This window comes from Lepidochelys olivacea, assembly GCF_965140295.1.
Source record: "Lepidochelys olivacea isolate rLepOli2 genome assembly, chromosome: 2".
NCBI classification, from domain to species: Eukaryota; Metazoa; Chordata; order Testudines; family Cheloniidae; genus Lepidochelys; species Lepidochelys olivacea.
Genome location: NC_140412.1, coordinates 65,394,567 through 65,406,915, shown reverse-complemented (window position 1 = coordinate 65,406,915; position 12,349 = coordinate 65,394,567). Strand labels below are relative to the sequence as shown.

At 41.8% G+C, this 12,349-nt stretch overlaps 1 protein-coding gene across 10 annotated transcripts in view; it reads right to left on the bottom strand.

The window, feature by feature from the left end:
• ASPH (aspartate beta-hydroxylase) overlaps positions 1-12,349 on the bottom strand; it is a 203,488-nt gene that overhangs the window by 108,221 nt on the left and 82,918 nt on the right. For 9 of the 10 annotated variants that reach the window (XM_084619332.1, XM_084619338.1, XM_084619339.1 and 6 more), the window contains 3 exons: positions 8,895-8,951; positions 6,728-6,772; positions 4,310-4,348 (listed from right to left, as the gene is read on the bottom strand). In XM_084619332.1, the coding sequence (XP_084475458.1) occupies positions 4,310-4,348; positions 6,728-6,772; positions 8,895-8,951 (141 nt within the window). Of the gene's footprint in view, position 1; positions 3,627-4,309; positions 4,349-6,727; positions 6,773-8,894; positions 8,952-12,349 lie in introns of those variants that run through there. The other variant, XM_084619333.1, reaches the window with a different exon arrangement.

Here is a 12,349-nt window from a genome sequence, read left to right as displayed (position 1 = left end):
GGGTTATAATTTTATCTTACAGTTATTTACACAAGTGCAGTCATACAAAAAACACGGACTAATAGGTTTTTCTGTAAAATAAAATCCAGCATAAACGTATTAGGGTTACTAACCTAAATGTTGTTAACTTTGCTCTTTACTTTTTTCCACTATTTACTCTTTTTCTCTTCTCTGGAGCTGTCTTGCTCTACCCGTGAACCAATTCTTTTCCCCCATAATTCTGTCTATTGTTTTTTCCTATTACTTTTATAGGTAGGTAAGAATTGCCCTAGTGGATCAGACCAGTGGTCCATATTCTAATCCCATATTCAGTCTCCTGTGCCAGCACCAGAAGCTTCAGAAGGTGCAAGATATCTTGCATTAGGCAGCTGTGGGATCATCTGTCTCTAACATCACGTTGCCTCTGAATCCCTTTAGGCCTTGTCTACACAACACAGTTTTTCTGACAAAAGGCAGCTTTTGTCGACAAAACAGTAGAGGTCTACACACTACAATGCTCCTCCTGCTGATTTAACTCGCCTGATATGTAAACATAATAAAACCATCCTGATGAGAGGCATTGCGACATGACGCAGCACCAGTGTAAACACTGAATTCCTTACATTGCCATAACTGACCTCAAGCAGGTATACCACAATGCCCACCGTTACCACTCTGGTCACTATTTTGAACTCTACTCTCCTGCAGCCAGCTACACAGCTATGCACCCCTCCCTTTTTAAAGCCCCAGGAAGTTTTGAAATTGCTCTTCCTGTTTGCTCAGCTGGAGAGCTCACGTAGCATCTGCCAAGCTGGCTGCACCTCGCAAATGCGCTCTTTTCTGTACTACAGGGGAGGTGCTGCTTCTACTGAGGCTGTGGGTCTGAGGCGGGGTCTGTGGGGAGAAATCACTGTAGGGAGGCAGGGGGAGAGAATCATAAGACTCTCCCTACAGCCCCCCGATCCAGGTATCTTCCAAGGTTGCAGCAGGACCCAAGCACTCTACTCATGGGAGTTTAAAACACAATGACAGCCAAACATAGTGTTGGGGGAATCCTGCTCTCTGCAACACTAGGGCTGCAGCGGCAGGCAGACTGCATGGCTGAGTCCCCTGTCTTAAGAGACACACCATGCTGACACACAGACTCTTTCACCCCCCTCCCCCAACACACATTGTGTGTGTGTGTGTCTGTCTTTCTCACAGACACACACACACACACACAGTTCCTCTCACACACTCCTCTCCCTGCTCTACCCCCCCCACTTCTGTGGGCTTCTTGTGTTATTGTTCAGCAATGTCAGTTTGGTCACATTACCAAGTGCTACTTTCCAAAGTGATTTAAAATGCGTTACTTTTTGGGCACACATAGCAATCATTACAAGGTTCATAGCACAGCGCGAGAAACAATGCCAGGCTCAACACACTACAGCAGCACCCATTACTGTGGCTCAGTGTTAAAATGCTCCTTCAAGGCCTCCTTCAGCCACACATCACTCCTCTCCCACTGAGCTCCTCCTTGGGTTCAGAATGCACAGCACAATACTAAATAGCAGCGCAGGATCCATGCTTTCTGACAGAAATGGCTGGGCTGGAGGTTACCATGGCAGTTGAAAAGCAGCTGGTAATCTAGTAGGATGCCCATGCCTTTTGCAGTGGGGGCAAAAGATCTATCTGGCTTTAAGATTAAACTTGATAAGTTTATGGAGGAGATGGTATAATGGGATAACATGGTTTTGGTAATTAAATATTCATGGTAAATAGGCCCAATGGTCTGTGATGGGATATTAGATAGGGTGGGATCCGAGTTACCCAGGAAAGAATTTTCTGTAGTATCTGGCTGATGAATCTTGCCCATATGCTCAGGGTTTAGCTGATCGCCATATTTGGGGTCGGGAAGGAATTTTCCTCCAGGGCAGACTGGCAGAGGCCCTGGAAGTTTTTCGCCTTCCTCTGTAGCATGGGGCACGGGTCACTTGCTGGAGGATTCTCTGCTCCTTGAAGTCTTTAAACTACGATTTGAGGACTTCAATAGCACAGATATAGGTGTGAGGTTTTTTGCAGGAGTGGTGGGTGAAATTCTGTGCCCTGCGTTGTGCAGGAGGTCAGACTAGATGATAATAATGGTCCCTTCTGACCTAAATATCTGTGAATCTATGAACGATGGGATTGGGAAACCTGCATCATATGACGCTGAACCCGCCCACATGAGGCATTGCAAATCCTTCCCAAAACATGCTGCGGCCAGTTCCACAGTGGGACAGCTACCCATGGTATACTGTTCTGTGTGTCGATGCAAGAGCTGCTACGGTGGATGAGCTCCACCGACATGAGGAGCATAATGTGGACACACAACTGTGGTTTAATTACAGCGGTGCCTGTACACCAGGGGTGGGCAAACTTTTTGGCCCAGGGGCCACATCTGGGTATAGAAATTGTATGGCAGGCTATGAATGCTCACAAAGTTAGAGTGTGGAAGGGAGTGAGGGTTCTGGCTGGGAGCACGGGTTCTGGAGTGGGGCTAGAAATGAGGAGTTCAGGGTGTGGGAAAGGGCTCCGGGCTGGGCCAGGGCAAGGGGCGCTCCGGCTGAGGGTACAGGCTCTGGGGCTGGGCTGAGGATGAGGTGTTCGAAGAGCAGGAGGGTAGTCTGGGCTGGGACCGAGGGGTTCGGAGAGCAGGAAGAGGTGGCTTGGGGGTGCAGGCTCCCGGCGGTGCTTTCCTCAAGCAGCTCCTGGAAGCAGCATGTTCCCACTCCGGCTCCTACATGGAGGCATGGCCAGGCAGCTCTGCTGCATGCTGCCCTGTCTGCAGGCGTTGCCCCTGCAGCTCCCATTGGCTGCGGTTCCTGGCCAATGGGAGCTGCGGGGTGCGTGCTTGGGGTGGTGTGCAAAGCGGAGCCCCCTGGCTGCCCCTACGCATAGCGGCCAGAGGAGGGACATGCTGCTGCTTTTGAGCCGCGTGGAGCAGCCCCCTACCCTGCTCCCTGGCTGGAGCACCAGAGTAGGGCAAGCCCAAGACCCTGCTCTCCAGTGGGAGCTCGAGGGCTGGATTAAAACAGCTGGCAGCCGGATACAGCCCACAGGCTGTAGTTTGCCCATCCCTGCTGTACACTGACATAACTTAACATGGCTTAAAGCTTGAGGCATGAGGCTTAGAAACTCTTCCAAAATTTGTTTTGATTAACTGCTTTAACTGTCTGTATTCCTGTTATCCATATAAACACCAGTCTCTTTGAAACTTGCTAAATTTTTGGCTTTGAGGACATCCTGTGGCAATGAGTTTCACAACTTGATTATATATGTTGTGGGGGAAAAGAACTCCTTTTAGGAGTTTGCCACCTTTTAATCTAATTGACGGTCTCCTTTTTCTTATGTTCTGAGACAGAAAATAAGAACAAGGAGAAAACAGAAGCTCTTGATCTACCTTCTCTATAACATTCGCTATTTTATATACTTTAATGTGGCTATTCTTATTTGTCTCCTTCGAAAGCTAAAGAATCAGAGTCTTTTCAATCACCTCTGTTCATGTGCAACGGCCTCAAAGAAGCTTCATATTCCTGAATATGACACACTGCATCCAAACAAAATAAATGAACTTAACTTATTGGTGTTGCCAAGAAGGTAGAGACACCAACAAAGGACATCCAGCACTGAAAGCAGGATCAATGGGTCAAAGCAGAGCCACTAGTGACAGCTCCAGATGATTTTGATTGCAGGTCCTGTAGGCTCCTTGCCTAACTGCAGTCAATAAGCAAAGGCCCGGAAGGTTCTAGGGCTATGGTAGTGGCAATGGGCAGCACACAACCAGTAGGTAGAGGGGAGCAATGCTAAACTATCACATCACAACTATCCGAGGGAGCCCCCCCAAGAAGCTTGGAGCTAGAGAAGTTCCCAACCTGTCTCTCACTGGGTCAGACCTCAAGAGTGAAAATCCTTTGAGGATATTATCTAAAAAAACATATGTGGAGGTGATAATCCCCAAAATATTATTCAAAACTAATGTCTCATTATAACCACCATTAGCTGAAGAGCATAATCTATCTTTTCCACAACCCAAAGTATATTCTGACTGAATAGGCCACAGAAGGTATTCGTAACTTTCTGACATGACCCAGATTCCACACTGTAATATAGCTGGATTGTAGGCTGAAATTAAGGTTGTTTGGGGAGCATTAACTAACAATTATATAATGCTCAATCACATTTAAACTAAGATATTATAGTATTTGATTTAATTGGTATTTATTTTCAGCTTTAACTCCACCTTAATGACATTTGTTTAAGAGCCGAAATATCTTCCCACATGTCCAATATAACAGTATTAGATCTCTACCTGTATCCTGGGTCTCAGTCCCTTCTCCATAATTTGGTTCTAAAAAACCAGAAGAATTAATATTAATCAAAAGTTCTGGGGTCTGATTTAGCAAAGCATCATAAAAATGTAGCACATTTGCTAAGTGTAGGTGTTAGAGTTGGAAATGAGCTCATCTAGTCAATGCAGCACATTCAAGTGCTTTGCCCAGTAAAGTTTTGGGGCCTGACTGGGCAGCAGCTCCACATACACACAGAGCCTTTATTGAAATCAATGGGAATTCCACACATGGAACAACTATATAACCGGACCCATAAATGTCTCATTAAAAATTTTAATCAAGAGAATTTTGACAAAGTGAAAGTTCAAAAAGTATTTTTCCATTCAACCAGATGAGATCAAAGTTAGATTTCAGCACATTGACCCAAACAGAGATAAATACTCACGACAATTATCACTGATATACAGGATAGTTTTATACAATTATTTGGTCAAGCCAAATTTGCTACCTTTGTACATAATTCAAGGGCTATTTCTTCTTTGAAGTCTTTGGAGAGGAAAGAGGCTAACTGACTAAAAGGCTTTATTATTATTTTGCTGTTGGTCAATGGCAATTAGAACTTTAAGAATTGGCTATTTATTATACTGAGGTTTAATGTGTTGCTGATGATGTGAATTTCAAAATTTTGGAAAGGTACCCAGTACATTAGATGGGCACTGAGTATTTATTTCAAATTTATGCAATATCAGTAAGTACTAAAAGAAAAGCTCAATTTAAATGCAAACAAATTAACATGTTATTCTAAAAATTGAATACCCCTAACGATTTAGAACAAGATTCACAAAAGGACTTATATGCCTAACTGCCACCTCAGGTGCCTAAATCCCAGAATCAGGCACCAACAGGATTCACAAATCCCCGCTCAGCTATCCCTGGGACCCTGCAGGAGCCTAAACTCACTTAGCATTTAAGTGTTTGCAGTAAAATTTCCCTAAGTGCCTATGTTTCTGCCTGTGAGCATGCACATTGCAACCCATGTCATGAGTCCAGGCACCTAAACTCCACAGCAATGCCTGAACCAAGAAAATATAGGCATTCCTCTGACTAACTTACTTGCAGTGCCCAATCTGGTATGCATGCTGAAAACTCACCTACTGGATTGGGCCCACATAGAGAAGCTTACACAAAATGCTGTGGGAAGGGGAGAGGAGGAAGCTCTTCCTCATAACTTTTAGCTCAGTGGTTACAGTACTCTCCTGGGATGTGGGAGACCCTGGTTCAAGTCCCTTCTTCACCTGCGGGGAGAAGAGATTTGAACTGGGATCTGCCACCTCTCAAGTGCCATAGCCTCTTGACTATGGGATATTCTGATGTGGGGGCTTCCCCAGTTTTTCCTGTTGAAGCCGTTTATCCACCCCTGTGGAGAAATAATTAAAAAAAAAAATCATTGGAGCAGAGGGACTGGATCCTGCGCCTTCCACTTCCCAGGTGAGTGCTCCAAACATCATGCTACAGTGTCATTCTCATGCTCTCTTTTTCATCTCTAGCCTAGTGTGGACATGGTCACCCCACCTTCTCACTAAAATAGCATAACCACCTAACACCAAGAGAGGGTTTCCCAAGAGGATAGAGGTGCCTTCCTGTAGCGCAGATTTAGGCACATAGAGGGAGGAGCTTAGCACACACATCTCAGCTTGGAATCTTCCTTTGGCTACGTTAGGTGAGAAGCTGACTAGAGTACTGACTTTTGTGAATCCCATTCTGAGGGGCCTGTCTCTCCACATTCATTATATAGGAAGCCTAGGCACCAAATTCAGGCTTTGTAAATCCCAGTGATTCACATATAGGATAACAAAACCGGTGCATGTCATTTTCCTTTGATGAAATGAAACTTTCTATGAGCTTGCATTGTCCAGTAGAGTGCTGGGCAATAAGATATGCACATTTTTGGGCGAAAGTCTGGGACTAGAGAATCTGCTGGTGTTCTTCTGCAGGGTAATTCATGAATAGGTAGCTAGTGGTATTCACTACTGTGTAGCTGGGATCAAGTTACATGCTGGAGGCTGTGTGAATTTGGTAGGGCCCTACCAATGGGTAGATATTGCCCTTACCCAGTATTAAGTTAATAAAGTTGTTGCCTGCTACTTAAGAGCCATTCTAGTTTCTGTCTTTCCCACATGCATGTTCTGAGCAAGATAGTGTTCCACTCATGTGGCCCCATTACAGGGGCAGCTGCATTGTTTTACATCACATACAAGTTAGGTTTATAAAGTGCTTTGGAATCCCGCAGGATGGAAACTATAATATAAATGTAAGGCATCATCAAAAAGTTGATGAAGTCCTTAAATTGTAGGAAGAAAGGCACCCTCCCCCCAACAACTGAAATGTAGCTTTTTAACCACATGGTATGAAAAGGAAAAAGTTTTCTTTTACAGTACCTCCATGATGTTCAAGAGCATCTTCCTGTGCTAACTCAGTGTTATCTAAAAAGAAAGATATATTTACTTGCTTTGTTTAGATTAATCAGTCATAAAATAGCCATGGAACACAGCAGTAACCAAAATACCCCGAGAGTAAACATTTAGCTCTACTCCAATTATATTCCAGATACTAATACTAATAGTATTTGTAATCATGCAACATTATGTTTAACGACTGAATACTGTTTTATAAAACCATACATCCACAATAGGAATCCCCAGTCTTGGAAACATTTATACACGTGCTTAACTTTAAGCATGTGGGTAGTCTCGTTGTCTTTGGTGGGACTATTTCCATAAGTCAAATGAAGCATGTGTGTATTTGCAGGATTGGGGCCTAGGGAGTTGTATTTTCAGCTATAAAGCAAATAGTATTCCAAGAATTAGGGCAACAGATTTTTGCATTTAATCAAAATAATGTTTCTACATATACTATACATGATCTTAAAAAATGTATGCTATTATTTTTCATTTTCCTTGTGGTCTCAGAAACAGGGTAAGAATTATTTCAAGATGAAAGGGAAGATAGAATTATGAACTTGATATTGTTTTGCAAACTATATATTTTTTAGATGAGAACATGTTTGGTTGATAAAGATAACTGTGTTGACACAATATACTTAGTACTACATGACTTGCAGAAGTCTAAGTCAAATGGCATTCTGATTAAAAAATAGCACTAAACAAATATAACTTAGCACATACTAAATGGATTAAAAACTGGCTGACATTTGAAAAATAACTAATGAGGACTCATCAGCTGGGGGTACTATTAGTGTAGTCTGGCATGGATCTGCTCTTGTCCTAGTGCTATCTATCAGTGACCTGGAAGAAAACACAGAATCTTTACAAATAAAGTTTGCAGATTAAACAAAGATTGGTGAAGTGGTAAATAAGGACAGGTCATTAATAGTAAAAGGGATTGGGACTGTGTAGTAAACTGGACTCACTTGAACATTTAATATAGTCAGATGCAAAAGATAATACGAGGAACAATGGATTGTGGGTCAGACTTACAAAATGAGGGAGTATATCCTGGAAAACAGAAACTCTAAAGGAATTTAGGGGTCATGGTGTATAACCAATTGAACACAAACTCCCAGTGCAAAGCTGTGACTAAGAGGGCTAGCATAATCCTTGGCTGTATAAAGAGGGCAATATAGGTTAGGAATAGAGAGGTGGTATTACCTGCATATAAAGCATCCGTTGGAATACTATGTCCCTGTGTTCCATTATTGTAATGAAATGTCTTGGTTTCCATATTTTGAAAAGGATGCTGACAAATTGGAAATGGTTCAGGAAAGAGCTACAAGAATGATCTGGAGTCTGGAAAACCTGCCTTAAAGTGGGAGACTAAAGAAGCTCAGTCTATTTCATTTTTCAAAGTGATGGTTAAAGAGAAACAATCACAATCTGTAGCTACCTCTATGGGAAGAAGATTTCTTATAGCAGGGGGATCTTAAATTTAACAATGGCTGAAAGCTGAAACTAAACAAATTCAAATGGGAAAATAAGGTTCAAATTTTTTATCAGTGATGGTAATTAACTACTGAAACAATTTACCAAGGGATGTGGTGGATTTTCTTATAGACTTTAAATCAAGATTTGATGTCCGTTTAAAAGGCTGCTCTAGTTTAATCAGAAGTTATTTGGCTTGCTGCAGGAATTATGGGTGAAATTGTATGGCTTGTGTTATGCATGAGATCAAACTAGATAATCATAATGGTACCTTCTGGCCTTAAAATCTAAGGATCTATAGTTACTCCAGTTTAAGAGAGTCACAAGTGAGCACAGGAAACTCCTTACAGGTTAAAAAAATCCAAAACACATGGAGTGAAATCCATTAACTTCAGTGAAGCCAGGAAGTTTTATCATTGACTTCAGTGAGGCAAAGATTTCACCAGTGGTGGCCTAAATTTTTTTCACTTACCAAAATTAAACAGAACTGCTGTTTTGCAAAACCAAAGCCACACCCAGATTTGCCCATTCCTCATTACAGACTAACATTTACAACATACACCAAAAACTGTTTATTATGCCGAACTACTTGAGACTACAAACCTGAATACCATATATAACATATACAAATAATTTTTAATGAGAGGTTTTTTAATAGTTTACAAACCTGGAACTTCTGACTCATATGCTGGCTCTTCTAAATCCATGTAATATTCATATGGATCTGTAAAAAGACATTTGCTGTTTTTTCATATTTAATGTTCTGATATTTTAATGGGTGACAATATTCTGGCTCTCAATCACTGCAAATAACCCCCAACTTCTCCATGTACATAGGGAAAACTGGCCGAGAATGAACAACTGCAACTGAACCTGTGTGGTTGGACTCATGTATGTCTGATAGTAAAATTCCAGACAGAACATATGTTTTTTTCACACACTGATAGACTAAGAGGAGGAAGGAAGGAAGGAACCTATGGTGGGATATACTAAAAGTGAATGCATTGCTCTTTGAGTAAGGTCTTATGTATTGTGAGTTTTAGTATCTTATTTAGTTGATTTAAATCAGTAAACAAAAAGGGACAATGAAGCAAAAGAGAATTAAAGAAAATTATCCATAGAAGTAGACTTTCATTATGTTAGTTCCATTAATGGCTATCACTCAATATCAAGTTCATATGTAGGCTGTCACCGTGCCTCAGCGGATCACAACTGAGACTACCAAATTCAAGAGAAACTGCTGAGAAATAGGGCAGACATCCCAAAACTGGTGTGTTTTTCTTCCACAAGCTATACCATACCAGCAACAAAAGTAAATTTCTGTCTCACCGCACTGGCTAACAAGAAGTCAGAAATGCAGCCTCCTTAGGTATTCCAGCCCTGGATTCTACAATCAGACACTAGATTTAATGATGAGTGGTTATTTAAAGTCAATTTCAAAGGGTTCTTCTGATCTCAAAGGACCAGCCACATACCCAGATCAATATATAACTCAGATCTTCCCCAATAATCACGCTGTTGCTAATCCTTTAGTATCTAATATCTAAAGGCTTATTTATAAGAAAAAGGTGAGAGTTAAAACTGATTAAAGGAATCAAATACATACAATAATTGCAGAGTTCTTGTACAGTAACTCCTCACTTAAAGTTGTCCCGGTTAACCTTGTTTCGTTATTACATTGCAGATCAATTAGAGAACATGCTCATTTAAAGTTGCACAATGCTCCTTGTTTGGCAGCCGCCTGCTTTGTCCACTGCTTAGGAAGAGCAGCCCGTTGCAGCTAGCTGGTGGGGGCTTGGAACCAGGGTGGACCAGCAGCCTCGCCATCAGCTCCCCGAAGTTCCCTGTGCAGCAGCCGCCCAGCAGGCTATCAATTGCCAGCAGTTCAGCTGTCCCACCCCCACTGCCATGTGCTGCTCCTGCCCTCTGCCCTGGAGCCTCCTGCTTGCTGTGCAAGGGGGGTGTAAGAGAAGTGCTAGTGTCAGGGTGTCCCCCTCCCCTCACTCCTGTATCTCATCTCCACAGAGCAGGGTGGGAGGGACATGACACAGCTCAGGACAAAGGGAGCTTGCTGGCAGCAGCTGCTGTCTCAACTCGCTGATCTACTTAAAAAGGCAATGTACTTAGAGTGAGGTCAGCGTACTTAATGGGGCAATGGCACATCTCTCCGTCACACACACATGGTGTGTGTCTCTGTCTCTCTCTGCCATGCTGTCTCCCCTCCCTCCATTCATGCTGCCTTGTAGCGTGTGAGGCTACATTAGCAATGTGTTAATCTTGAGGCCTCAGCAGAGTGCTAGTTCATCATTTAGCAGAAAGGCATTCCCTGGGAAATATCCCACCCTCTTCCACCCTCTGACTTCACCACCTCAACCGAGTTTCACAATCATCATTGCTGTGTACAGTATTAAATTGTTTAAATCTATATATAGTCTTTTGTCTGGCGAAAAACATTTCCCGAGAACCTAGCCCCCCCATTTACATTAATTCTTATGGGGAAATTGGATTCACTTAACATCGTTTCGCTTAAAGTGGCATTTTTCAGGAACGTAACTACAGCGTTAAGCAAGGAGTTCCTATAGCAGGTTTCAAGCAGTGATGAAATAAACGGCTGGCTTGTAAAGTCTCTGGGTGCTTCCAAATCATTGAAAGGTCCTCAGTCTCTTGGTTAAAATGCTCCCATTAGTATAACTCCATAATCCAAAGATCAGAGCAGGAAAGAGGCAAAACGGAGATGCTTCCAGGGCCTTTTATAACTTCTGCCATGTGGAGGGAAAGCTCTCAGTCTTGTGCCTATATTTTTCCACAAGCTAAAATGGAGTTCAGTACCACATGGTCTAGTCACATGCCCTTGCATGCTTCTGTATGCATCTGATGAAGTGAGCTGTAGCTCACGAAAGCTAATGCTCAAATAAACTGGTTAGTCTCTAAGGTGCCACAAGTACTCCTTTTCTTATAGCAGGGGCTATTACCCATATTCTAGCTAGAATGTCCACACGAAAGTTCATCAAGTGAAGATAGGTTTCTTCCATGGCCTATTGTGTTCACTGATGGGCCATCAACTAAAATATTCCCTTCCCAATGTGCTAGCTAGACTGGATGTAAATACCTTGTGCGTGTTACACAGGAGCAAACATTTGAAATACAGGTATAGTGTCGATATTCATAACTCCAGATACAAAAATGATGCATGCATACAAATAGGATGATCACACCAGCAAACCATAACTTTTCTATTGACACCTTACATGACATACGTTGTACAAGATCTGTTGCAATTATATAACAGTGGTAGCAACAATGATCTACATGGTCATATTTTTATCAATGTAAATTATCCATAGAAGTAGACTTTCATTATGTTAGTTCCATATGTAGGCATAGGGCCTAAATTTCAAGAGCAATTTCACAGTAAGAACAAGAGGGAAAAAAAATGTGGATTCCAAACTTTTTATAGTTATATAAGGATGCCCATATCACAATAAAATCCTCCCATTTACAGCTCACTTACAAATTCTACCACCACTCTTGTCTATCAACATACATATAGAACCATTACAACTAAACAATAGAAAAAAATCAAGTCAGCATTGGTCTGGTGACTAATACATCTTTGTTCAAGAATAGGGAGACAAGATTATGGGAAATTGTACATTAATCTATGATGTACCACAGAAAGAGGGGAAAAAAGTTTTCATTATACCATTAAGAACAGTCAGTTAAATGACAGGACACCACCATTTTTGGCTGTATTTTTCAAATATTTTTTGAGGTCAAGGTCAATATTGCTTAGTGAATCAGCTACCTGGTTAAAGGGTTCTGGGATAATAGTCTCCATACAAAACTGTCACTTGCATGACAAGTCAGGTTTTCACCAAACAGTCATGGAGGCAGGAGTCTTGAGAGCAAAGCTTGCTGTTGACAGCATTAATGGAAATAACATAATGAAAGTCTACTTCTATGGATAATAATTTTTTAAAAATTCTCTTTTGCTTTATTACCCCCCCCTTTGTTTACTGATTTAAAATAAACTAAATAAGATACTAAAACTCTTAATACATAAAACCTTACTCGAAAAGCAATGCATTTACTTTTAGAACATCCAACCAGAGATCTTTTCCT